General features: G+C 35.4%; 1 protein-coding gene and 1 long non-coding RNA gene across 3 annotated transcripts in view; both read right to left on the reverse strand.

The window, feature by feature from the left end:
* Nucleotides 1-27036, reverse strand: part of SCAMP1 (secretory carrier membrane protein 1) — a 131361-nt gene that overhangs the window by 56283 nt on the left and 48042 nt on the right. For both annotated transcript variants that reach the window (XM_025924300.2, XM_025924299.2), the window contains 4 exons: nt 21164-21262; nt 20022-20130; nt 17034-17162; nt 11457-11616 (listed from right to left, as the gene is read on the reverse strand). In XM_025924300.2, the coding sequence (XP_025780085.1) occupies nt 11457-11616; nt 17034-17162; nt 20022-20130; nt 21164-21262 (497 nt within the window). The remainder of the gene's footprint in view (nt 1-11456; nt 11617-17033; nt 17163-20021; nt 20131-21163; nt 21263-27036) is intronic.
* On the reverse strand, nt 7712-11450 carry LOC147584321 (uncharacterized). Its single transcript, XR_015248391.1, has 2 exons — nt 8672-11450; nt 7712-8418 (listed from the first exon to the last, which is right to left on the reverse strand). It is a non-coding gene; the product is annotated as an uncharacterized LOC147584321 (long non-coding RNA).

The following is a 27036-nucleotide window of genomic DNA, read 5'->3' on the forward strand; positions in this document are numbered from 1 at the left end:
AATAATATCATAATAGTAGGGGACTTCAACACCCCACTTGCAACAATGGATAGATCATCTAAACAGAAAATCAACAAGGAAACAATCGCTTTGAATGATACACTGGACCAGGTGGACTTAACGGATATATTCAAAACATTTCATCCTAAAGCAGAATACACATTCTTCTCTAGTGCACACGGGACATTCTCCAGAAGAGATAACATACTGCATCACAAATCAGCCCTCAACAAGTACAAAAAGATCAAGATCATACCATGCATATTTTCAGACCATAATGCTATAAAACTTGAAATCAACCACAAGAAAAAAATTGGAAAGACCATGAGTACTTGGAGATTAAAGATCATCCTACTGGGGTGCCTGGGTCACTCAGTTGGCTAAGCGTCCCATTTCAGCTCTGGTCATGATCTCATGGTTTGTGAGTTTGAGCCCTGCATCAGGCTCTCTGCTGTCAGCACAGAGCCCACATTGGATCTATCTCCCTCTCTCTGTGCCCCTCCCTAGCTCGTGCTTTCTCTCTGTCTCAAAGATAAATAAAATCAGTAACAAAAAAAACTAAAAAAAATAAATAAATAACAACATCCGACTAAAGAACAAATGGGTTAACCAAGAAATTAAAGAGAAAATTCAAAAGTACATGGAAGCCAATAAAAATGAAAACACAACAGTCCAAAACCTCTGGGATGCATCAAAGGCAGTCATAAGAGGGAAGTATATAGCAATCCAGGCCTTTCTAAAGAATGAAGAAAGGCCTCAAATGCACAACCTGGCCTTACACCTAAAGAAGCTAGAAAGAGAACAACAAATAAAGCCCAAAACCACCAACGGAAGGGAAATAATAAAGATTAGAAAATAATGATACTGAAATTAAAAAAACAAAACAGATCAACGAAACCAGAAGCCTTGTTCTTTGAAAGAATTAACAAAATTGATAAATCCCTAGCCAGACTGATCAAAAAGAAAAAGGACAGGACCCAAATACATAAAATAACAAATGAAAGAGGAGGGATCACAACCAACACTACAGAAATACAAACAATACTAAAAGAATATTGTGAACAATTATATGCCAACAAATTGGGCATCTGGGAAAAAATGGACAAATTCCTAAAAACATACAAACTACCAAAAACTAAAACAGGAAGAAGTAGAAAATCTGAACAGACCCATAACCGGTAAAGAAACTGAATCAGTAATCAAATATCTCCCAACAAACAAGAAACCAGCTTCTTTAGAAGCTGTTCCAAGAAAACAAAAATGGAAGGAAAACTTCCAAACTCATCCTATGAGGTTAGCATTACCTTGATTCCAAAACCAAAGACTCCAACAAAAAGGAGAACTACAGACCAATTTCCCTGATGAACATGGATGCAAAAATTTTCAACAAAATACTAGCAAACCAGGTCCAACAATACATTAAAAGAATTATTCACCACCATCAAATGGGATTTAGTCCTGGGATGAAGGGTTGGTTCAATATCTGCAAATCAAAGTGATACATCACATTAATAAAAGAAAGGATAAGAACCACATGATCCTTTCTATAGATTCAGAAAAGCAAATGACCAAATACAGCAACCTTTCTTGACAAAAACCCTCAAGAAAGTAGGGATATAAGAAATATACCTCAAGATCATAAAGGCCATATATAAAAAACCCACAGCTAATATCATCCTCAATGGGGAAAAATGGAGAGCTTTCCCCCTAAGGTCAGAAACCTGACAGGGATGTCCACTCTTACCACTGTTATTCAACATAGTACCGGAAGTCTTAGCCACAGAAATCAGACAACAAAAAGAAATAAAGGGCATCCCAATCAGGAAGGAGGAAGTCAAACTTTCACTCCTCACAGACGACATGATAAAAAAGACTCCACCAAAAAACTGTTAGAATTGATACATGAATTCAGCAAAGTCACAGGATATAAAATCAATGTATAGAAATGAGTTGCATTTCTATACACCAATAATCAAACAGAAAGAGAAATCAAGGAATTGATCCCATTTATAACTGCACTGAAAACCTTTTAAAATACCTAGGAATAAACCTAACAAAGACGTAAAAGATGTATACACTGAAAACGATAGAAAGCTTATGAAAGAAATTGAAGAAGACAAAAAGAAATGCTCATGGATCGGAAGAACAAATATTGCTAAAATGTCGATACTACCCAAAGCAACCTACCTATTCAATGCAATCCTGATCAATATAACACCAGCATTCTTCACAGAGCTAAAATAAACAATTCTAAAATTTGTATGGAACCATAAAAGACCATGAATTGCCAAAGTAATGTTGAAAAAGAAAACCAAAACTGGAGACATCACAATCCCAGACTTCAAGCTGTATTACAAAGCTGTACTCATCAAGACAGCATGGTACTGGCACAAACAGACACACAGATCAATGGAACAGAAGAGGGAACCCAGAAATGGACCCACAAACGTATGGCCAACTAATTTTTGACAAAGCAAGAAAGAATATCCAATGGAAAAACGACAGTCTCTTCAGCAAATGGTATGGGGAAAACTGAACAGCAACAAGCAGAAGAATGAACCCGGACCACTTTCTTATACCATACAGAAAAATAAACTCAAAATGGATGAAAGGACTAAATGTAACACAGGAAGCCAAAAATATCCTAGACGAGAAACAAGGCAACAACCTTTTTGACCTCAGCCACAGCAACTTCTTACTTGACATGTCCCCAGAGGCAAGGGAAATAAAAGCAAAAATGAACTATTGAGACCTCACCAAGATAAAAAGCTTCTGTACAGTGAACGAAACAATCAACAAAACTGAAAAGAAACCGACAGAATGGGAGAATGTATTTGCAAATGACATGTCAGATAAAAGGTTAGTATCCAAAATCTATAAAGAACTTCTCAAACTCAACACCCAAAAAACAAATAATCCAGTGAATAAATGGGCAAAAGACATGAATAGACACTTTTCCAAAGAAGACATCCAGATGGCTAATTGACACATGATGCTCATCATTACTCATCATCAGGGAAATACAAGTCAAAACCACAGTAAGATACTACCTCACACCTGTCAGAATGGCTAGAATGAACAACTCAGGAAACAAAAGATATTGGTGAAGATGCAGAGAAAGAGGAACCCTTTTGCACTGCTGGTGGGAATGCAAACTGGTGCAGCCACTGTGGAAAACAGTATGGAGGTTCCTCAAAAAGTGAAAAATAGAACTACTCTCTGACCCAACGACTACACTGCTAGGTACTTATCTAAAGGATACGAAAATACTGATTCAAAGGGGCACATGCACCCCGATGTTTAGAGCAGGACTATCAACAGTAGCCAAAGTATGGCAAGAGCCCAAATGTCCATCGACTGACGAATGCATTAAAATGTGGTGTGTATGCGTGTGTGTGTATATATGTGTGTGTGTGTGTGTGTATACATATATATATATATATTTGCAACAATGTGGATGGAACTAGAGTGTATTACGCTAAGCGAAATAAGTCAGATAAAGACAAATATATGATTTCATTCATATGTGGAATTTAAGAAAAAAACAGATAAACATAGGGAAGGGAAGCAAAAATAATATAAAAACAGAGAGAAAGACAAACCATAAAAGACTCTTAAAACAGAACAAACTGAAGGTTGCTGGACAGGTGTTGGTGGGGGGATGAACTAAATGGGTGATGAGCACTAAGGAGGGCACTTGTTGGGATGAGCACTGGGTGTTATATGTAAGTAATGAATCACTAAATTCTATTCCTGAAAAAAAAAGGAAAATAAAATAAAAATTGAAAAAAAATAAATATTAAAAACAACAACAAAAACAAAGTGATATACCATGTTAACAAAATGAAAGATTAAAATCGTATGATCATCTTAACTGGTACAGAAAAAGTATTTCATAAAATTCAACATACGTGTATGATTAAAATTCTCAACAAAGTGGATATAAAGTGAACATAACCTCAATATAATAAAGGTCACATATAACAAGCCCACAGCTAACATCATATTCAGTAGGGAAAAGCTGAAAGCCTTTCCTCTAAAATTAACAAGACAGGGATGCCTACCCTTGCTACTTTTCTTCAACATAGTATTAGAAGTTCTAGTCAAAGAAGTTAAGCAAGAAAAAGAAATCAGAGGCACCCAAAATAGAAGGAAGAAATAAATCTATCACCATTTGCAGATTACATGATTTGATATATAGAATACCCTTACAGACTCAACTGAAAAACTGTTCGAATAAATTCAGTCAAGTTATAGGATACAAAATCAGTATACAAAAATCTGTGTTTCCATACACTAATAACAAAGTACCAGAAAGAGAAATTAAGAAAAATCAGAGAAATTAAGAAAATCTTATTTAAAATTGCATCAAAAAGATAAGATACCTAGGAATAAATTTAACCTAGAAAGTGAAAGACCCTCACACTGAAAACTTTAAGAGATTGATTAAAGAAACTGACACCACCACAAATAAATGGAAAGATACATCATGCTTGTACACTGGAAAAATTAATAACGTCAAAATGTCCACACTGTTCAAAGCAATCTACAGATTCCACAAAATCCCCATCAATATTGTGGCATTTTTCACAAAAATAGAACAATCCTAAAATTTGTACTGAACCATAAAAGACTATGAATCACCACAGCAATCTTGAGAAAGAAGGACCAAGCTGCAAGCATCACAATTCCTAATTACAAAGCTATACTAATCCAGAGTATAGCAGTGACCTACAAACACAGAGATTAATGGAACAAAATAGCCCAGAAACAAACCCAAATACATATATGTATTAACGTAAGTTAACGTACCACACAAAGGAGCCAAATACAAACAATGGCGTATAACAGGGTTCAATAAATGGTGTTGGAAAAACTGGACAGCCACATGCAAAAGAATAAAATGAGACCACTATTTTACACCATATACAAAAATGAACTGAAAACTGATTTAAGACTTAAATGAATCACTTGAAACCATAAAACTCATAAAAGAAAACATAGGTGGTAAGCCCCTTGACACCATTCCTGGTGATGTTTTGGATTTTACACTAAAACCAAAAATAACAAAAGAAAAATTCAACAAGTGGAACTACATCAAATACAAAGCTTCTGCATAGTGAAGGAAACCTAATGGATGGGAGAAAATATTTGGAAATAATTTATCTTGTAAAATATTAATATCCAAAATACAAAAAGAACTGATACAATTCAATAGCAAAAGAAAAATCCAATTAAGAAAAATGAGCATAAGATCTGAATAGACATTTTTCCACAGAAGACACACAGATAGTTAACAGGTAGATGAGAAGGTGCTCAACATCACTAATCATCAGAGAAATGCAAATCAAAGCCAAAATCATTTACCACCTCTAACCTGTTAAAAAGGCTATTATCAAAAAGATAAGAAATAAGTGTTGACAAGGATATACAGCTGTGCACTGTTGGTGGGAATGTATACTGATGCAACCACCATGGAAAACAACATGGAGATTCCTCAACAAATTAAAAATAGAACTACTGTACAATCTAGCAAATCCATTTCGAGGCAGTTATCAAAAGATAACACAGTCATTATCTCAAAGAAACACATGTAATCCTATGTTCATCGCAGCACTATTCACAATAGCCAAGGAATGGAAACCACCTAAATGTCCATCGATGGAAGAATGGTTTATATACAGTGGAACAGTACTCAGCCTTAGACGGAAATCCTGTCATTTATAACTGTATGCATTATGGAGAACATTATGCTAAGTGAAATAAGCCAGACAGAGAATGATAAATAACGAACGATATCACTTACACGTGGAATCAGAAAAAAAAAAAAAAAGTTGAACTCATAGAAACACAGTACAATGGTGGTTGCCAGGGGATGAGGGAAATGGGCAGATGTTGATTAAAAGGTACAAACTTTCAGCTATAAAATCACTAAGATCTGAGGATCTAAAGTAGAATATAATGACTGTAGTTGATGATACTATACTGTATAATTGAAATTTGTTGGGAAAGTAGATCTTAGGAGTTCTCATCAAAAAGAAAGGGGCGGGCAGGGGCGCCTGGGTGGCTCAGTCAGTTAAGTGTCCGACTTCAGCTCAGGTCATGATGTCACGATTTATGAGTTTGAGCCCCGTGTCAGGCTCTGTGCTGATAGCTCAGAGCATGGAGCCAGCTTCAGATTCTGTGTCTCCCTCACTCTCTACTCATTCCCCACTCATGCTCTCTCTCCCTCTCTCTCAAAAATAGACGTTTGGGGGAAAAAAAAGGTAAATATTTGAGGTGATGGACGTGTTCATCCAATTGTGGGAACTGTCTCACAACATAGGACTATCACAACATCACACTGTACATTTTAAATGTATTATAATTTTGTCAATTATACCTCAATGAAGTGGAAATGAACATGTTTTGAATCACACACAAAAAAAAGATCTGAGGGAATTCATTGCCAGTAGACTTATATATAAACAAATGAACCACAGAGAAAAAATATAAATTAAAAAAAATAGAACTTATTGGGGTGCCTGAGTGGCTCAGTTGGTTAAGCATCCAATTCTTGATTTCAGCTCAGATCATGATCTCGTTTGTGAGATTGAGCCCCTTGTGGGGCTTCATGATGGTCACTGAGGCTGCTTAAGATTCTCTCTATCCCTCTTCCTAAGACCCTCCCTTGCTCACACGGATGTGCTCTTTCTCCCCTCCCCCCCCCCAAAAAAGAATTTATTAATCTAAAAGGCAAAGAAAGAAAAAGGGATATAACAAATATGTTTTATATAGTAAGTAGTACATAAAAATATATGGCAGATATAAATCAGTCATAAGACAAAAAACTCCTAATTAAAAGACTAGATTGTCATACTTTCTACACACATCTTAGTGTCAATTATTATTTCCTTTAGCTCAGACTAGGGCACCAGAGGACAATGAACTAAAAGCAGTGAAAGATGATTTATAACAAATAACAGTTTTACAGATCAAAAGTAAATGATAAAATCAAACAAAACACAAAAGTAAAACATTAATTCCAGCCACCATTTGTTGACAACCTGTAAATCTAATATTTTGCAAGTATTACTTCTAATCATCTTATCAACTCTGCAAATATCATCCCGTGTTTACATTCCATAAACTGAGGTACTAAGATTTTACTGCATTTTCCTAGGAGCTCACAACTTTTAACTGGAGATGCCAGGATCCTCACCCTTCTCAGTCTGTTTCCAGTAATTAAGTTTTTCAACAAAACACTGCCTCATTAATAATAACCTAATATTTTAAAGTATTTACATAATGCTTAGTCATTTGTGGAAGCCTAAAATTAAAAACAAAGTTACAATCTTTTTAATATGTAAATGATAATTCTAGATTTAATTCTGACAGCTAATAAACTTAACTTTTAAAAGCAAATATATTTGAGACTTCTCTACACTGTCCTTCAGATTCAGGCAGAAGGATAACCTTATGGAAGGACTAAGTCCTATAAGCATATCAGTAAAACTAGCTTCTTAGTGGAAAACTAAGATAAGTCATACAGAATAATATTTTATACAGTTTGAAAACCATCTTTTTCATGAACATTCTATTCCAATGATGCCAATAAAAGCAGGGTTGTTGGTTTTTTTCCCCCAGTTTCAGACAAAAATATCTATTAAAAACTTAAATCCTCGAAAAGGTAATCGAAGAAGACTAACTTGAAATTACCTGATCTTATATGTTGAGATATATCATAAGGTATGTCACCAGTATTAAATTCCTTTAGAATTCAAGTATTTGGGGGGGTATTGAATATCATCCAATTTTTATATATAAATTTTGTAGCCAAAGTTTCAGAAAAGCCTACCTTTAAATCATTTATATTATACATTTCTAGGGGCAAAGTAGCATGTCTTCTTTATTATCTTCAGCTTAGTATATGGCCAATGTTCAAGGGATGATTTATTTAACCTTAGGATATTTCATGACTGTAAAGCAGTTGGAAAATGTTATGTATTTTAATATAAATAGCTCTCTGAAAGAATCCAGTGAATTCAATAATGAGCCTGAAAATGAAATACTGAAACAGAAGCTCAGATGACACTGGAAAACCAACTTCTCAAGCATAATAACCAATTAAATGATGACTGTTGCTAAGTAGAGTCTACCTTTATCACATTTTAAAATTATATGTAATTATCAGTATAATTTATTATATGTGATTACTGGATATAATCACTTAAATGCAGATTTAAATTTTCCATTGGGCTTTAAGAGTATCATCAAATACTTTAATTCAACCTAAAGGCATTTTATAATTCAGTTAAAACAATTATATTTTTCTTCTCAGAGTTAATATACTCAGCCATTGTATTATTAAACAAATTACAACAAATTCTTGATAACAAACTTAATTGTTAACCTTTATAAAGAAATTTCTTGGGGCGCCTGGGTGGCGCAGTCGGTCAAGCGTCCGACTTCAGCCAGGTCACGATCTCGCGGTCCGGGAGTTCGAGCCCCGCGTCAGGCTCTGAGCCATGTCAGGCTCTGGGCTGATGGCTCAGAGCCTGGAGCCTGTTTCCGATTCTGTGTCTCCCTCTCTCTCTGCCCCTCCCCCGTTCATGCTCTCTCTCTGTCCCAAAAATAAATAAACGTTGAAAAAAAAATTAAAAAAAAAAAAAAAAGAAATTTCTTGAGATACTGAATTATTTACTTTTACTCTGTGAGTCAACAGGGAAGCAAAAGAGATAAACCACAAATGGCAATTAAAAATCCAACTCCAACTGAGTAAGGGACAACATTTCTATTGCATTCTAGATATAAAGACTTCCTGATATGTCCTCTAGTTATTTTTAGCACTCCACCACAAAGCTAACAGTTACTCTCAATACTTAGAGTTACCATCGTCTACATGAAAAAAATCAATTCACTGCACAACTTAAAAATAAATCTGGTCACATTCTCAAACCTAATGCCCCCTAACTTGTATGCCTATAATGACTGGTTTATTCTAAAATCAGTCCCTGACATATTTTTCATACTGCTATTCTTTTCTTCACTTCTAGAGAAACCTAAAGGAATAAAATTCAGTAGATATTTAAATAATTTTATGGCAGAAGAGGCAAAAATATGATTAGCCAGTGAAGAGTAAAACTTGAAAACTTTTAAAAAGCACATTAGCTTCACTTTAGAGTCTGATTAATGAAAACTAAAAGCTTTCAATAACATCTTCTTTTGAAAAACATTTGAGCTTGGCCTAAAAACTATTAGTTACCCATTTTCTATAGACCTACATAATATGCTCAGATGCTTGTTTTCATTTCTTAATCAGTCTTGAAACAAAATATGAAACACTTGCATATTGACTCTGCCCTTTCTCAAAGGCAATAATCCCTGTCAAAACTGATCTCAAAGCATTTATGTGAAAGGTAAAGTCTATTTAAAGCCATATATTTAATATCAGTAATCATATCTAATGTATCTGGGTTTGAGATTTTCACATTTAAAGGAAAGATCTGTCAGAAACTGCAGGAAAGACTTTGGCTCAGAAACACTTGGCAATCTGGATGAAAGAAATGCCAAAGTTACATACTGAGAAGGTATCCTAATGATTCAAAATACTTTCATCTCAACTTTCCCTATTAAGTATTATTCCTCTCAGTTCTGCTCTGAACATAAAACCTAGATAATTAACATATGTGGAATAAACTCTAAAGGACTGAGATGCAGCTAAGAACTTAACCTACAGATTAGTAATGACAGAAGTAAAAATATTCCACAAAGCATTTTTACTTCAAACTAGCAAAGAAAGCAAAGAAAAGGAACCAAATGACTTCAAGTAATAAAAGGCAGAAAGCTAACTTTTAGTAGTTTGCTTTGGCTACATTAATCATAGAAGGTTTAAAATCCAAAGTCATTAGTCTCACATCACTTTTAAAGTCTCAAAGACAATTCCATTCCTACCCACCAGCATCATTACAAATACCTTAGTAATGTGATGGAAGTAGGCTGGCAGAAGCCAAAGCCAGATGTCAAAAAATTAAAAAACCTTGTGAGCCAGGCTTAGGTAACAAGGAAGAGAGCAACAGTAACTCTCTTCCTATATCATGGAAAGAGTAAACAGTTTCTTTTTTTTTTCCCTCCCCAACCGACATCCAGAGGGGTCACCTCTCCCCATTTAACCAAGCTCCCATATTCCAATGTATCCAAAGATTCTTTCCTCCTTTTCCTCCTTCCATCTATTTTCTTCCTTTCATTCCATTTTTAACCATTTTAGTTTTCTGTTAAATAATCCCCTTTCTCTCCAAATTCCCTCATCTTCTCCCTTTTCCTTCTGGGTTGTTTTTTCACCCCCATCTGTTTACATGTCTGTGTTTCTAATTCCATGCAGAAGGAATACACACTCTGGTTAATCAAAGAAATTCTATGTTAAAATGGAAAACAAAAAACAAAAAACAACTGAATGCGGCCCCCCAATTTCTCCAGTATAACATCTGCACAATACATACATTTTCCTAATAACTGCACAATATATACATATTTCCTAATAATGCCAACCCTCATTCTTGAGAGCTGAAAAAGGTTCATTACTTACAAACAAGTTTACTCAAAAATAAGTTGATAAATGATTGAGTATATGGACTCATACAGAACGTTTATCTAAATCAGCACTTCCCAGTGTTTATTTCTTAAAGCAATAGTTCAACAAGGTGTTCCACAAAAAAAAAAAATAATAATAATAATGGTTTCATAGTCAAATCACAAACCACACTAGGCTCTTAAAAGAATCTAAGAAATCCAAAATGAATAAATTTTATTTTCCAGTTTTTCCAAACTTAAGCTAATGAGTCCCTTTTTCAGCAACACCTATGAACACCTCATAGAACAAGCATTTTGGAAACGTTAATCCTAACCATTAATTAAAATATATCATGCAAAATATTATACTTAATCTTATAATCTTAATTGTTTTCAAATGTGGCTGCCTTTTGAAAAGCTGAAATGAATTTACACAGAAAAAATAATTACCTTGTTCGGTAAAATTTCACTTACTAGGTGAAAGTGACTTACTTTAAATATCCCATGTATACTGACCTTACATAGGTTCATTTAAGAATCAGACTGTAAATCACCACTTGTGTTTTTTTTTTTTTGAAGGGGAAACAAAGAGCAAAATCTTCCTTAAAGTCACATGTATCATACGGAATAGAATACAAATGTTGAGATATAAGACTACTCTTATTTATCCTGCATTTATTTTCATGATTGATCTTTTTCTCAAGTGGGAGAAATGAATGGTATTTTGTGATTCACAAAACCTAATGACTACAGAGGCATGTTATATATGGACTTATCTGAATGTATGTTATACAATAAAAATTTTAATGAAAACGTGTCAATTTGCCTTCTCAAAATATGTAAGGTTAATTACAAACTATTTACTTCACAAGTTTTAAAGAGTATATTTTAAAATACACACATTTTACCTGAAAGCTCCGTAAAGTGGTCTGTACCAACAGACAAATGAACAAGGAGTAAAAAGCAAGAACCACAGGATACTCAATCCAAAATCAACCCCTCTTGTAGGATCAACACAAAACCAAGCCAAGCATCCGAAGATATTTAGAAACAGTGTTACAGCGTGGACTGTGGAATCAAAAAACAAAATAGAAAAATGTTTACATTCCATTTATTAATTAATTCAACAAAAATTGTAAGTGAAAAAATTCTTCCAAGAGCAAATTGTATTCTACCCCATGTTTCCATTTAGTATTTTTCAAAACATTGCTGTTTCTTACACTTTTGATTTGCAAACAGTATACACAGGATAAAAAGTCCTAAAAATTCTTTTGTCCCTCTCCTAATGGGCCATTACAAGAGAAGCAGTGCCTTATGGGATTCTTCCTTGAGAAGGAACCATGTGCTGTGTCTGCTGATTCAAGGCCTTGCCAGGAAAAGAACCAGGTCTTGGGAGGAAAAAGATCCTACTACACTAAGAATTACATTTTTACACAGTGGGGCTGCAGACTCCTCCCAGAGTAGACAAAAGAATGAAAACTTGACAAGTGCCCTGTGCAATCTCGTTATAAAATTTTCAAGCAATAAAATTCATTAGAATCACTGAATTGAAAACACTAATACAGTAGTAATATCAGGGACTATATAGTCGATTTCTAAGGATTATTCATCTTCATAGAATTATCCATTTTTCCAAGTGCTGGGGTAAAAATGATGTTTTGGTAGAGGATTTAAAAAAATTTTTAAAGGTATACCATAATGCATTTCAGCTGCTGTGGCAGACCTTTCTTTTACTCAACACAGTCAATGGAAAACTCTTTTTATATGTTGTTAAAAATTACATTTCCTGACAGACCTAAACCAAAGAGTGTGAGTATCATGTAACTATGCTTTGATCCTAAAGAACTACATTTACCCGTTATAATTAGTAACTTTTTAAAAGGATTTAAAAAATTTATTCACAGGCTGCATTAAAGGAAATACATTTTTTTCAAAAGTTAAAATAATGTTCAGTGTAAACTACCAATACAACAAAAATATGCCAACACGCTACTACTTGAATTAAAAATAAACGAGGGGTGGCTGAATAGCTCAGTCAGTTAAGCATCTGACTCTTGATCGTGGCTCAGGTCATGATCTCACAGTTTGTGAGCTGGAGCCCTGTGCCTCACTCTCTCTGCACACTGAACCCTGTGGAACCTTCTTGGGATTCTCCCTCTCTCCTTCTCTCTCTGCCCCTCCTCCACTCGAGTTCTGACTCTCAAAATAAACAAACACTAAAAAATAAGCTAGTAAATCTAAATATGAAAATCTCAACTTACAATAAAAACTTTAAAATCTTTTAAATGTTTTTTTTAAACATATTAATAAAACAAGATAAAAACATACATCCTGGTATGCCTCTGAATTTGCCTTAACAACTAGATAAATACACAAACTCTACAGTAAGAGGGCTAGCAGAAAAGTAAAGACACCTAGGTTATAGAGATAAACTAATGAGCTAATCAACCTCTGTTTCCATTTCTCATCTGAAGATAAACAGGAGCTCTTCCACATTTCTAATTCCATTATAGGGGCGCTTGGATGGCTTAGTCAGTTAAGCGTCCAACTCTTGATTTCTGCTCAGGTCATGATCTCACGGGTTCAAGAGATCCAGCCCTGCTTTGAGCTCTGCACTAACAGCACAGAGCCTCCTTGGGATTCTCTTATCCTCTCTCTCTGGCCCTCCTCCACACACAAATGAGCACTGCTGGCTGGCTTACTCTCTCTCAAAATTACACATTTAAACAATGATTTTTAAACATTAAATAAATAAGTAAATAAATAAAAATTAAATTCCAGGGACACCTGGTTGGCTCGGTCATTTAGGTGTTCCACTCTTGATATCGGCTCAGGTCATGATCTCATGGTTCATGGGATCAAGCTCCACGTCGGGCTCTGCGCTGAATGTGAAGCCTAGCTGGGATGCTCTCTCTCCCTCTTTCTGTCTCTCCCTCGCTCACACTCTCTCTCTCAAAATAAATAAAGAAAAAAAAGCCTCCACTCTGCTCTATTACACAGAGAAAACTATTCAAAATTAACTTTATTACCATTAGGATTTCTAACTCAGAAAAGCTAGCTTACTTATAAATTTACTCAAGACCTTTTGGTTCAAAATAAAAGCTGTTCTGTCAATGGCTTAAAAGCAGATTTTAAAATACCATGAAACGGAAAATTATTATTTTTAACACTAAAGAGCATCCAACTGCCTAAGAAAAGTTTGAAATATTCACAACACTTTAAATTTCAATCTTAAGAGAAATAATTTTTAAAGTTTCATCTCCTAATTCACTTAAAGAAAGAAACAATATGGATATGTGTATTTAAAGTTCATAAAAATTCTTCCAAATATAGATCAAATATAATTTAATTTTTGGCAATCTATTAAAATTTTTTTCTGAATGTTTCATAGTAACCAAAAACCATGATAAATAAATCACTTATTTGTATCCCAAAATAAAGTAAAATGTTCAGGCCTACTTACTAAACAATCAGTCCACTTATACAGTGATCACGAAAATATATAGAAAGGCAAGGCAATGTGAAATACATGATTCTATATTCCTAATTTCAATCCCATTCCAATCCACTTGGTGAATTCCAGGTGTACAGGTAACATTTAAAGAAGCTTTTTGGGCATTTTCTTTACATGATTTCCAAGTTGAATGACTCTACTTCATACATTATTTCTATATGCTTTATTAAGCACTCAAATCTTCTATTGGTGGACCTAAATTTACAACTATCACTACAATATATATTTTTTTAATGTTTATTTTTGAGAGAGAGAGAGAGAGAGAGAGAGAACGAACAGGGGAGGAGCAGAGAGAGAGGGAGACAGAGAATGTGAAGCAGGCTCCAGGCCCTAACCTGGAGGGTTAGCACAGACCCTGACATGGGGCTCAAACTCATGAATTGGGAGTTCACGACCTGAGCTGAAGTCAGACACTAAACCAACTGAGCCACCCAGGTGCCCCAACAATACACTTCTTGATAAGCTCTGCCTTACAACATAGACACCTAACATAAACAGCTTTTAAACAGGATAATTATCTTCACTAACTGAACTTTAAAAGGCTTGATGAGGCACCTGGGTGGCTCAGTTGGTTCAGCGTCTGATTCTTGGTTTTGGCTCAGCTCATGATCTCTTGGTTTCATGAGTTCAAGCCCCACATCAGGCTCTGTGCTGATAAGCATAGAGCCTGCTTGGGATTCTGTCTCCCTCTCTATCTGCCCTCCCCCGCTCACACCATATTTGTTTCTCTCAAAAATAAATAAATTAAAAAAAAAAAATGAAGGACTTGTTTTCCTTTTTTTTAATTCAAGAATATACTCAAAAAGGTTAAGATTCATTTCATGTGATCATTCTAATTGCTTCAATACCTTTATAGAGTAAAATTATTTGTTTCAAGAAAAGAACCTTTCAAAGTATATCTTCATCTTATTTGGGTTTAAAATGTGAATTACGTCTTCATTTTGGTACTTTGTAGGTGGCATAACATTGAATTCTATATTCTGGACTCTAGAATCAAGCTATCCAACTGCCACCCTAATTTCTGTGTAATCTTGAACAAGTTACTCAAATTCTCCAAGCTTTGGTTTCCTTATCCATAAAACTAGATAATACAGTACCTGTTTCACAGTATAGTTAGGAGTTAATAACATCATGTATACAAAGTGATTTGCAGTGTTCCTGGCACAAATAAATCCTCAATAAATGTTCTCTTTCATTATCATTACTACTACAGTGTGAAAGCACTAGTCAACTCTTGAAATCATTAACAGGTTGACACTACTTGAAAATAGCTTATTAAAAGTACCTCCATTCTATGAAATCTAAAAAGATTACTGAGCTGGTACTAGATGTTTCTAGATGCTTCTTCATATAATGAGTCCTCTTTAAATAAAGTTAAGAGATCTGTCAGCTCAACAGGATTAAGAGATACTGTATTACTTCTAAAAACCTCAGAAAGTGATAAATTTATAAAACAAAACACGCCTAACTCTAAACAACTAGCACTTTAGTTAGCCACTCAGTTAAAATTAATCACCTTTCCCATTCAATCTCTATTTACCAAATTCCTTGCAGAATATTCTTCCAACCCCCACCTCTCCCATCCAAACTATGTTTTTCCACTAAGTCATAGAACCTATACCTAAAAATGCTAGGCCAATGTCTGCCCATTAAAAACTAATTATTATTTTTTTTTTCAATGTTTATTTATTTTTGGGACAGAGAGAGACAGAGCATGAACGGGGGAGGAGCAGAGAGAGAGGGAGACACAGAATCGGAAACAGGCTCCAGGCTCTGAGCCATCAGCCCAGAGCCTGATGCGGGGCTCGAACTCACGGACCGCGAGATCGTGACCTGGCTGAAGTCGGACGCTTAACCGACTGCACCACCCAGGCGCCCCAAAAACTAATTATTAAATAAATGCATATATTATATATTAAATAAATAAAATACATGATCTGTTTATACATACACATACAAAACCAAAACCTTTAGTATTAAAAGTATATAATACTATGGACACTGGGGATTTAGCAAAAGATACTACAACAACGAGATTTCAAAGAGAAACTAAGAGTTAAGAAGGTAGTATCCGTAAGAAACCGCTACTCACAGTCCAAAGCAACTTCACCTATGTGAAGAATGCTCCTAAAGATTTTGAGGAAAATGGTCTCGTTTATTTAGGGGAGGGGGAAAAAAGTTCCCTAATAACATACTAACACATAAATTTCCTCCATCAAGAATGTACACTACAAATTATCCATTAACCCAACAGTTAGGCAGGTGAAAGTTCATGACAGCTATACCTGTCCTACTAACATAGTATTAAATGGGGCTTAGACTAACGTTTGGAATAAAAGTGAAACAGATTAAGTGGGAATTCTGTGTACACAGAACAAATTGTTAACAGCTTGACATTTTGAGTATTCCATAAGTTGTAGTTATACTCAAAGCTATGCAAGCATCACAGCCTAAAACCTATGTCCTAATGTTCTATTCAGTAAAATATCCTACATTAACTAGGTACTTCCAATAATAAAAGTGCTTATACCCACCTAAAAATGAAAACTAAACTGTGCTCAAAGCTCTAAGAAAAATTCTAATATTCTAATACTTTAAGGCCCTTTTAAAAATAGTCCTAACGCTTCAACAGAATTTTTAAATGGCCTTCATTTGTATAAAAATAGTAGACATAATTTTCTAAAACAAATATTATCTATATAGTATTTTGCACCTATTCCTTTTACCTCAAGAAATACTATATATGTGACAGAGAAGTCCTTTCCTCAAAAGAATGCCAGTTCTCCTTAGCTTAGAATGTCACATAAATTGCAATTTTGAGGTATCTAAGTGTGTTCCACTCTGAAAATTAAGAGCTATAGAAAAAGACCTGTTTATAATAATATCCTTAAAATACAAATTCCAAAAAAGGTAGTTTTTGACAATAAAACATGAACTCTGTTGAACAAATAAATAATTATTGTATACTCACACATCCATAAGTAGTACATAATCTTTACTGTCTTCTGGAATTCTACAGGAATGTCTACAGAAAAATCCTGATAAAAACAAGGTCCCACAGGAAAATTGCCAGGAAGAGGTGGCCAATTATTTTTTCTGCCTGCAAATTAAAAATAAAATTTACATTAGGACAAATATGTGTGACTCTTTAGTTTCATAATAAAGAAAATTATCTGTTCTTTTAATAAATGTTTTACAGATCTAATACTACATCTCTACAATCCTCTATTCATACAACTTTGAAAGCCAAGCTTTGCATTTTTAAAAATTTCCCCAGAGTAGGGGCACCTGGCTGGCTCAGTCAGTAGAGCACCTGACTCTTGATCTAGGGTTGTGGGTTCAAGTCCAGCATTAGGTGTAGAGATCACTTAAAAATAAAATCTTCTTTAAAAAAAGTTCACAAAGTACCACTTTAGAAAACATTAGATGGTAAAATACTTTTCCAGTGTCATATAGCATTTAGCAGGAACCATTTATGTACAGTTGACACAAGAAACAAAACGAGCCCCAAGACATACACTGTGACTCTACCCTAAAAACAGACTTATTTCAAAATCCTAAGAGTCTGGCTCTCATGTGAAGTCCATGCAGTTTTTAAAGATCTACAATTTCCTCCTCAGCATCTTAAGTCTTTGAATATAATTCCTAGCCCATGTGGAGAAGGAAGACCAGCTTCTGAATCTTTTGAGTTTTCTACTATTTTTTTTTTGAGTTTTCTACTATTAACTCCATGAAGAAACACAAGATTCACTACTGCTAAAGAATCAAATCTAGAAATCTCGAAGTATGAAAAAGTAACATTCAAAACATACATGTAAGAAAACCACGGAACTAGGAGAAAACATGAAACAGTCAAGAAAAGGAAGCTCAGGAATTATATAGCACCTTCAAAAACCTAGAGGAAAAACAAATTCAAGCTATGAGGAGGGAAAATATGTCTATATAAAGAAATGAAATTGAAAATAGGGCTTGGGAAGTGGTGGGAGGAATAAAAAAAAAAAATTAAAGCAAGAAGTCAAAACATTAACAACAGAAGGTAAAAATAGCACCTAAAGGCCACTTCTCATTTTAGATATTATATGCCATAATTTGTGAACATTAGATTTTATACACTTTATATAGACTAAGAAAATTTTACAGTGGAAAAAAAGAATGACCTATGTCTTATTCTTCCCAACTTGTCTGCACTGTTCCTAATTTTTTTCCAATTTCGTATACATTTCTCATACAAGTCTCATACTAGTTGAGAGCAGCAGTGAATAGTAATAGAAGAACTAGGATCCAAAAACATAAGTGCCTAGTCACTTACTGGCTAGGGGGTCTTGGGCACCTTAAACTTCTAAAGACTTTCTACATCTATAAAATCTTATGTTTCTTCATAAATTTCAGAGTAGAAATAACAATAGAATATCAATTATACCACCCTTCAGGGAATAACAATGATAATTAAACGAGTTAATAGATGGTAAGTACTTACATGTAAAGCACACTGCCAAGTCTAACTTTTAATTTCCCACTCTTTTTGACTATCTTTACTAAAATAGCTCTCATAGAAATAACTTGTATTAGTCAATACCAAGGACAAAGGACAGATTTTATTACAGGTATTTCAGATACACTGATCTCAAATAAACCTTTAGTTTCTCATTTTATAGATATTATCTCTAATGTTGCCATCAACAAAACGGCCAAGGATGAATGTGTCCTCACAAGGTCCTAGACTTACAATTTTTTTTTTTGATATTCCAAGACCACTATATTTTTAGTTTTTATTTAAATTTGTGAGTTAACATACAGTGTAGTATTAGTTTCAGGTGTACAATTAGGTGGTTTAACACTTCCAAACAACACCCGGTGCTGATCACAAGTGCACTCCTTAATCCCCACCACATACCCAACCCATCCCCTCCTCTACCTCCCCTCTGGTAATCATCAGTTTGTTCTCCACAGTTGAGCCTGTTCCTTCGTTTTCCTCTCTTTTTTTACCCCTATGATTACTGGTTTTGTTTCTTAAATTCCACATATGAGTGAAAGCTTACACTGTCTTTCCGGACTTAGGGTTACACATTCTAAGATAAGGAAGAGATAGTTCAGTATATTGTTGTTGACCTAGCCCTGTTATTCTATCACTATCCTAGACATAATACCAATGATCTGTCTAGCTCTTCAACCCTTCTTAAGCAGACACTGCTATCTTTCCCTAAGATATTCCCTTGAAGTGGCTTTTGATACTCACAGTCTAGATTTCACAGCAAATGATCAATTCATCACTTACTTCCTTGGCATCATGGAGAACCCCAATGCTTCCCAGAGTCACAGCAGACATTTAAAAAAAATTTTTTTTAACATCTATTTATTTTTGAGAGACAGAGCATGAGCAGGGAGGGGCAGACAGAGAAGGAGACAGAGAATCCGAAGCAGGCTCCAGGCTCTGAGCTGTCAGCACAAAGCCCAACGTGGGGCTCAAACCCACGAATCACGAGATCATGACCTGAGCCAAAGACCAACACTTAACCAACTGAGCCCCACACCAAACATTTTTTAAACACAATTTGACAGATAAGTTATACTTGTGAGGACTGGGGCAGATAATTCGAAACTGGACTGACTAAACAAGAAGTTAAGAGTCAAATTTAGGGCACACTTCCAGGTACTTACAAAACTTCAACAGACTCAACAAGGGCCCAAGTACAGAATCAGGCTCCTGGCTAAAACCCAAAATTATCATATTCACATTCACTTTCTGTGTTATAAGGCTAACAGTGTTTTAATCAAAAGACTATGTAAATCAGCCAATATCAGAAAGCTACAAAGCAACAAGTAGGAAATCTGCTTTCTGATCTTGCTACAACAGGAAAATAGGGCATGGCTTTATCCACAAACCAAAGGACTTAGAGCTAGCACAAGCATTATTTAAAGTGTTTAAGTTATTTTCATTTCAAACTTCTTTGGATACTACCATGTTGACTGAGATTTTGCATTTCTCGTTCTCGACGATCTAATTCTGCTGCTTTTCTTTCTAGTTCTTCTTGGCGCTTAAGAAGTTCAGCTTGGGCCAAGGCATGTTCCTTAAAAAATAGTAATAATAAAAATCAACACATGAATAGGTTTTTAGAGTTGTAACACTGCTATGCTATCTACTATCTCTCCCTCTACAATCTTAGAAAATTTTAAGTTTATTTATTATTTTTTTTAGTAATATCTACACCCAACATTGGGCTTAAAATCACAACCCCAAGATCAAGAGTACAACTGTACAATGCTAGAAACTTAATTCAAATGCTCTTCCAAAATACAGTAATTCGCTCAAGGTTATAGTTTCAGAAAATATTATGGAGATACTTGGCTCATTTTGGGTCTTTTGGTTATGAAAACCATCAGTGAGAATGTGGGACACATTAGGACAGGACAAAATTCTCTCAATAAGATTAGTCAGAGTCCTAAGGTAATTGGGAAAATAAAATTAAGGTGACCTCTGTGCCTAAATGAGAATGAAGAACAAAGGGAACTGGAAAAAAAATGGAAAAAATGACAACTGAATTGCCTCTTAAGAATTGCTTAAATGGTACATTCAGTTTCCAATGCAAGAATATGTATAACATCTTCTATTTTAAAAGACAATGAGATGAAAGAAGGATATGATTAAGAAAGTCTGGTTTGTAACTCCATCTGCTTTTATGTAAAATGAGGTATCCTATTTGTCTCCTTTATTCTCATATTTTTGCCACCTGCTGCTTCCAATCACTGTCCTTTGCTTAGCCATGGTAACTCTCTTCCAACATTATACCTCCAATTATAGTATCATTATACTATACTATACAACATTATACTTCCAATTATAGTATCATCGGTACTATAATAGTACTAGGCATTAAAAAACGAAACCAGAGGCAATAAAACTTTCCCTAAACAAACTGTACACCAAGAAGATCTATGAATTCAGTAACTGGTAATAACAGAATAAAGCAAATGTTACTAGCTCACACATATTGAAAAGAAAGTTAAAATTAAATAAGGCAACATATAAAGAATTCTTTTGCTCTGAAGATGTTACTGATACTTTAATTTCCAATACAAATTTACACTGTAACATGAACTAACCTTTGCAATCTGTGTATAGGCTGGATGTTCCTCTGTTGGTTTCATTATTGCTGGTTGTGTACTAGGTACATTGGGCATTTTCACAGTGCCTGGTGGAGGCTAGGAACGTTAAGAAAAGGACAAATTATGTAAGACAGGTATTCAACTTTAACATCTTTCAAAAGGCCTAACACCAACAAAACTCGAAATGCCAAGAACTCCTCTCTTCCTCCTCTAGTGTATGGTAAAGTACTACTTAGGCTCTCCATCTCCCATTTTCTCAAATTCACTCATTCCTCAATTCTTCAACCTGACTGCTACCTTTACCACTAAACCACACTCTCCCCTCCAGAATACCACATGTGTTTTTTACACGTGTTTTTATGTGTTTTTACATAAACACAAAACAAAACAAAAAAACATTTAAGTATTTTTTAGTAAAATACAGATAGCACTAAACTGAATAATTTACACCAAGGGTAATTGTTAACTCTTTCAACCAAAGAAAGCTATTTGCCAGGGCCCTAAAAAGTAAATAGGAGAGATTGGCTGGGAAGAAGTCAGAGTAAGAGGACCCAAAGTTTGGATCCTCCCACAGATATAACCAGATCACACTATCAGTAGAAACAACCCAGGAAACAACCCAAGGACTGGCAGAACAAACTCCACAACTAAAGGCAGGGAAGAGGCCACATCTAAGAAGGTATAAAGCGTGAAGACACAGCCTGGGAGCAAAAGGGATGGCAGCCAGCCACAGTGGAGAAGGAGCCAGTGGCGCAGAGAAGAGCAGAAAACAGACTTTCACACTAGGGAGGCTGCCAACAGGGAGGACAAATCTCCATATTTGCCTTTGAAATTTCATTAGTTCTTAAAACCAACAGGACTTAAAACCTAGAATTTAAAAACTCGGCATGCTGGGCTCAGGCATTAGGAGACAGAGTCCCTGCCTTAAGAAAGACGGCACGAAAAACAGCCATGCAGATGCAGTGCAGAACCAGCAATTTGAAAAATGCCAGGGGCAGACAAGATACAGTGATTTGCTCATCTCAGAACATGGCCTGGAGAGACAAGGATCACGGGGAGACCCCTCCAGGAACAAAGGAGCTAGCAGGTGCCATTTTCCTCCCCTGTCCCCCAGCATAAACAACGGCCATCTGTGGAAACCAGCACTGTGTAGATTCATGCTACCTAACTTGCTTATGCCAAGCCCCGCCACGTATGCTTCAGCAGATCAGCGCTTCCTAGTCATGCTCCTGAGTGCTGGTGCTACAAGACCCCTCCCCCACAGGCATGGTGCAAACTCTGCCAATAACACATGTTCTAAACCACCTGTTGCGCAGGACCTCATTTCCAGCAGCAGTGTAATTTCACAACAAGACCACTGCACACCTTGCTACTCATAAGAAGTAAAGACAGCATCAACAACTGGACTGAAGGAAAAAGAAACCAAGATTCAACAGCAGAGCACAAACAAAACACAGAGCAAACAAGCCCTGAAGCACCAGGCCCTGGGAAACAGGGGACACTGTACTACAGGGCACTACAGGACCTCTTTTTCATAAGGTTGTTATCGCTAAGAGCAAGAGAAGTAGCTGACTTCCCAACACACAGGAACAGCTACACAAAGTCAAACAAAATAAGAAGACAGAGAAATATCTCCCAAATGAAAGAACAGGACCAAACCACAGCAAGAGATCAAAGCAAAATGGATGTAAGTACTATGTCTGATAGAGAATTTAAGGTAATGATCATAAAGATACTTACTGGACTGGAGAAGAGTGGAGATATCAGTGAGACCCTTAACCAGACATAAAAAAGAACCTGAGATCAAGAATACAATAAATGAGGGGCGCCTAGGTGGCTGTCAGTTAAGTGTCGACCTCAGCTCTCACGGTTCATGGGTTCAAGCCCTGTTGTCAGGTTCTGTGCTGACAGCTCAGAGCCTGGAGCCTGCTTTGGATTCTGTGTTTCCCTCATTCTCTGCCCTTCCCCCACTTGTGCTCTGTGTCTCTGTCTCCAAAATAAATAAACATTACAAAAAATTAAACAAAAATATAGAACACAATAAATGAAACTAAAAATACACTTGGATAGAATAGTAGGCTAGATGAGGCAGACAAATGAATTAATGACCTAGAAGATAGAGTAATAGAAAGTAATCAAGCTGAGCAAAGGAGAGGAAAGAAAATTATGTTAATTGAGTACATTATTAGGGAACTCAGCAACTCCATCAAGCCTAATAACATCCACATTATAGGGATCTCAGAAGAAGAGAGAGGTAAGAGGGAAGAAAATGTATCTGAAGAAATAATAACTGAAAACTTCCCTTATCTGGGGAAGGAAACATATATGCAAATCCAGGAGGCACAGAGATCCACCCCCCCCCAAAAAAAAATGAAACCAAAGAGGTCCACACCAAGACACATAGTAATTAAAATGGCAAAAGGTAGGGATAAAGAAAAAAATTTTAAAGCAGCCAGAGAAAAGACAGTTTCATACAAGGGAAACCCCATAGGCTTTAAGCAAATTTTTCAGCAGCAACTCTGCAGGCCAGAAGGAAGTTGCATGATATATTCAAAGTGCTAAAAGGGAAAAATCTGCAGCCAAGAATACTCTATCCAGAAAGGCTACTATTCAGAATCGAAAGAGACACAGAGTTTCTCCAACAAGGGTACCTGGTGGAGGAGTCAGTCAAGCGTCTGACTCCTGATCTCAGCTCAGGTCTTGATCTTGGGGTCATGAGTTCAAGCCCTGCATTAGGCTCCATGTTGGGTGTGAAGCCTACTTAAAATAAAAATAGAGTTTCTCAGACAAAAAGACTATTAAACCAGCCCTACAAGAAATCTTAAAGAGGACTCTTTGAGTGGAAAGGAAAGACCCTAAATGAGAATATGAAAAATAAAAAGCACAAAAACAGTAAAAATAAGTATTTCTGTAAAAATCAGTCAAGGGATTCATAAAATAAAAGGATGAAAAATGTGACAATATATACCTGAAAGGTGGGAGGGAGAGGAATAAAAAATAGGTTTAAACTTAAGCAGTGATCAACTTAATATAGACTGCTATATGTAGAAAATGTCATATACAACCGCGATGATAATGACAAATCACAATCCAGTAATAAACATGCAAGAATAGAGAGGGGTATCCAACTATATCACTAAAAAAGCCAACAAACCATGAAAGACACCCAAGAGAAGAAAGAATCAAAGAAAATCTATAGTAACAACCAGAAAATAAATTTAAGAATGGCAATAAATACCTATCAATAATTACTTAGAATGTAAATGGACTAAATGCTCTAATCAAAGAGCATGGATAGGGTGACAGAGTGGATATAAAAACAATACCCATCTATATGGTGCTTACAAGAGACTCATTTCAGACCAAAAGCCACCTGCAGAGTAGACAGAGAAACATTTATCATGCAAATGGATGACAAAGAAAGCCAGGGTAGAAATACTTATGTCGGACAAGAGACTTTAAAACAAAGACTGCAACAAGAGACAAAAAAGTGCCCTAAGTAATAATGAGGTGGACAATCCAAGAAAATATAATTATAAATATTTATGCACCCAACATGGAGGCATCCAAATACATAAAACAGTTAACAACAAACATGAAGGAACAATTAATAGTAATACAATATGGTAATAGTAGAGGACTTCTACACCCCAAGCGCATCAATGGACAGATCATCAACACAGAAAATCAAAAAGGAAAACAGTGGCTTTGAATGATACACTGGACCGTATGAATTTAACAAACATATTCAGAACACTCCACCTTAAAACAGCAGACTACACATTCTTTTCAAGTGCACATGGAACATTCTCCAGAAGAGATTACATATTAGCCCACCAAAAAAACTCTCAACAAATTTAAAAAAAATGAAAGTCATACCATGCTTCATCTTTTCTGACCACAACACTATTAAACTACAAATCAGCCCCAAGAAAAAAATCTGGAAAGAGCACAAAAACATGGGGCTTAAATAACATGCTATTAAACAATGAACAGGTCAACCAAGAAAGCAAAAAAGAAATAAAAACATACATGGAAACTAAAGAAAATGAAAGCACAAAGGTCTAAAATCTTTGGGATGCAGCAAAAGTGCTTCTAAGGGGAAAGTTTATAGTAATACTGGCGTACCTTAAGAAGCAAAAAGAATCTCAAACAACCTAACTTTACACCTAAGGAGCCAGAAAAAAAAAAAAAAAAAAAAAAAAAAAAAAACTCAACCACAGCAAAAGGAAGGAAATAATAAAGATTAAACAAGAAATAAAGATATAGAAACTTACAAAAGTAATAGAAGGAAGACTCTTTACAAAAAAGAGAGAGAACCCAAATAAAATTACTAAGAGGAGAAATATCAACAAACACCACAGAAATACAATCATGACAGACTATTATGAAAACCTACATGCCAACAAACTGGACAACTTAAATGCATAAATTCCTAGAAACATATAACCTACCAAAGCTAAAGCAGCAAGAAATAGAAAATTTGAATAGACCGGGCACCTGGGTGTCTCTGTCAGCTAAGCAACCAACTGGTGATTTCGACTCAGGTCATGATCTCAGAATGAGCCCCATATCGGGCTTGCACTGACAAATGGGGAGCCTACTTGGGATTCTCTCCTGCCTCCTTTCTCTGCCCCTTCCCTCACTTGTACATGCACACACTTTCTCTCTCTCACACACAAAATAACTTTAAAAAAAAAGAAAATTTGAACAGACCAATCACCAGCAATGAAATTCAATCAGTAATCAAAAAAATTCCCACAAAACCAAAATCCAGGACCAGGTGATTTCACAGGTGAATTTAAAGAAGTGTTAATACCCATTCTTCTCAAACTATTTGAAAAAATACAAAAGGAAGACTTTCAAATTCATTCTAGAAGGCCAGTATCCCTGATACCAAAACCAGATAAAGGCACCACTAAAAAGAGAACTTTAAGCCAGTATCTCTGATGAATACAGATGCAAAAATCTTCAACAAAATTTTAGCAAATCAAATCCAACAATTTACTTAAAAAGTTATACACCATGATCAACTGGGATTTATTCTCAGGATGCAACAGTAGCTCAATATTAAAAAATCAATCTATGTGATACATCGCATCATTAAAAAAAAAGGATAAAAAAATGATCATCTCAATAGATGCAGAAAAAGCATTTGACAAAGTACAATATACATTCACGATAAAAGCCCTCAACAAGGGAGGTCTAGAAGGAACATACCTCAACATAATAAAGGTCTTATACTAAAAGCCCACAGCTAACATTATACTCAATGGGGAAAAACTGAGAAGTTTTCCCCCAAACATCACAAACAAGACAATGATGTCTACTCTCACCACTTTTATTCAACATAGTATGGGAAGTCCTAGTCACAGCAATCGACAACAAAAAGAAATAAAAGGTATCCAATTGGTAAGGAAAAAGTAAAGCTTTCACTATTTGCAGAAGACATGATACCCTATATAGAAAACCCTAAAGACTCCACCAAAAAACTGCTATAACTAACCAAAGAATTTAGTCAAGCTGCAGAATACAAATATCAATACACAGAAATCTGTTGCATTTCTATACCATAATAATGAAATAGCAGAAAGAGAAATTAAGAAAACAATCTCACTTACAACACACCAAAAATAATAAGATACTTAGGAATAAACCTAACCAAAGAGGTAAAAACCTGTACTCTAAAAACATTAAAACACTGATGAAAGAAAGTGAAGACAACACAAAGAAATGGAAAGACGTTTCATGCTCATGGACTGGGAAAACAAACATTGTTAAAATGTTTTAACTACCCAAAGCAATCTACACATTCAATGCAATCCTTAGCAAAATACCAACAGCATTTTTCACAGAACCCAAACAATCCT

The sequence above is a fragment of the Puma concolor genome, chromosome A1, assembly GCF_028749965.1.
Source record: "Puma concolor isolate L17-30 chromosome A1, mPumCon1.1.hap2, whole genome shotgun sequence".
Classification (NCBI taxonomy): Eukaryota; Metazoa; Chordata; class Mammalia; order Carnivora; family Felidae; genus Puma; species Puma concolor.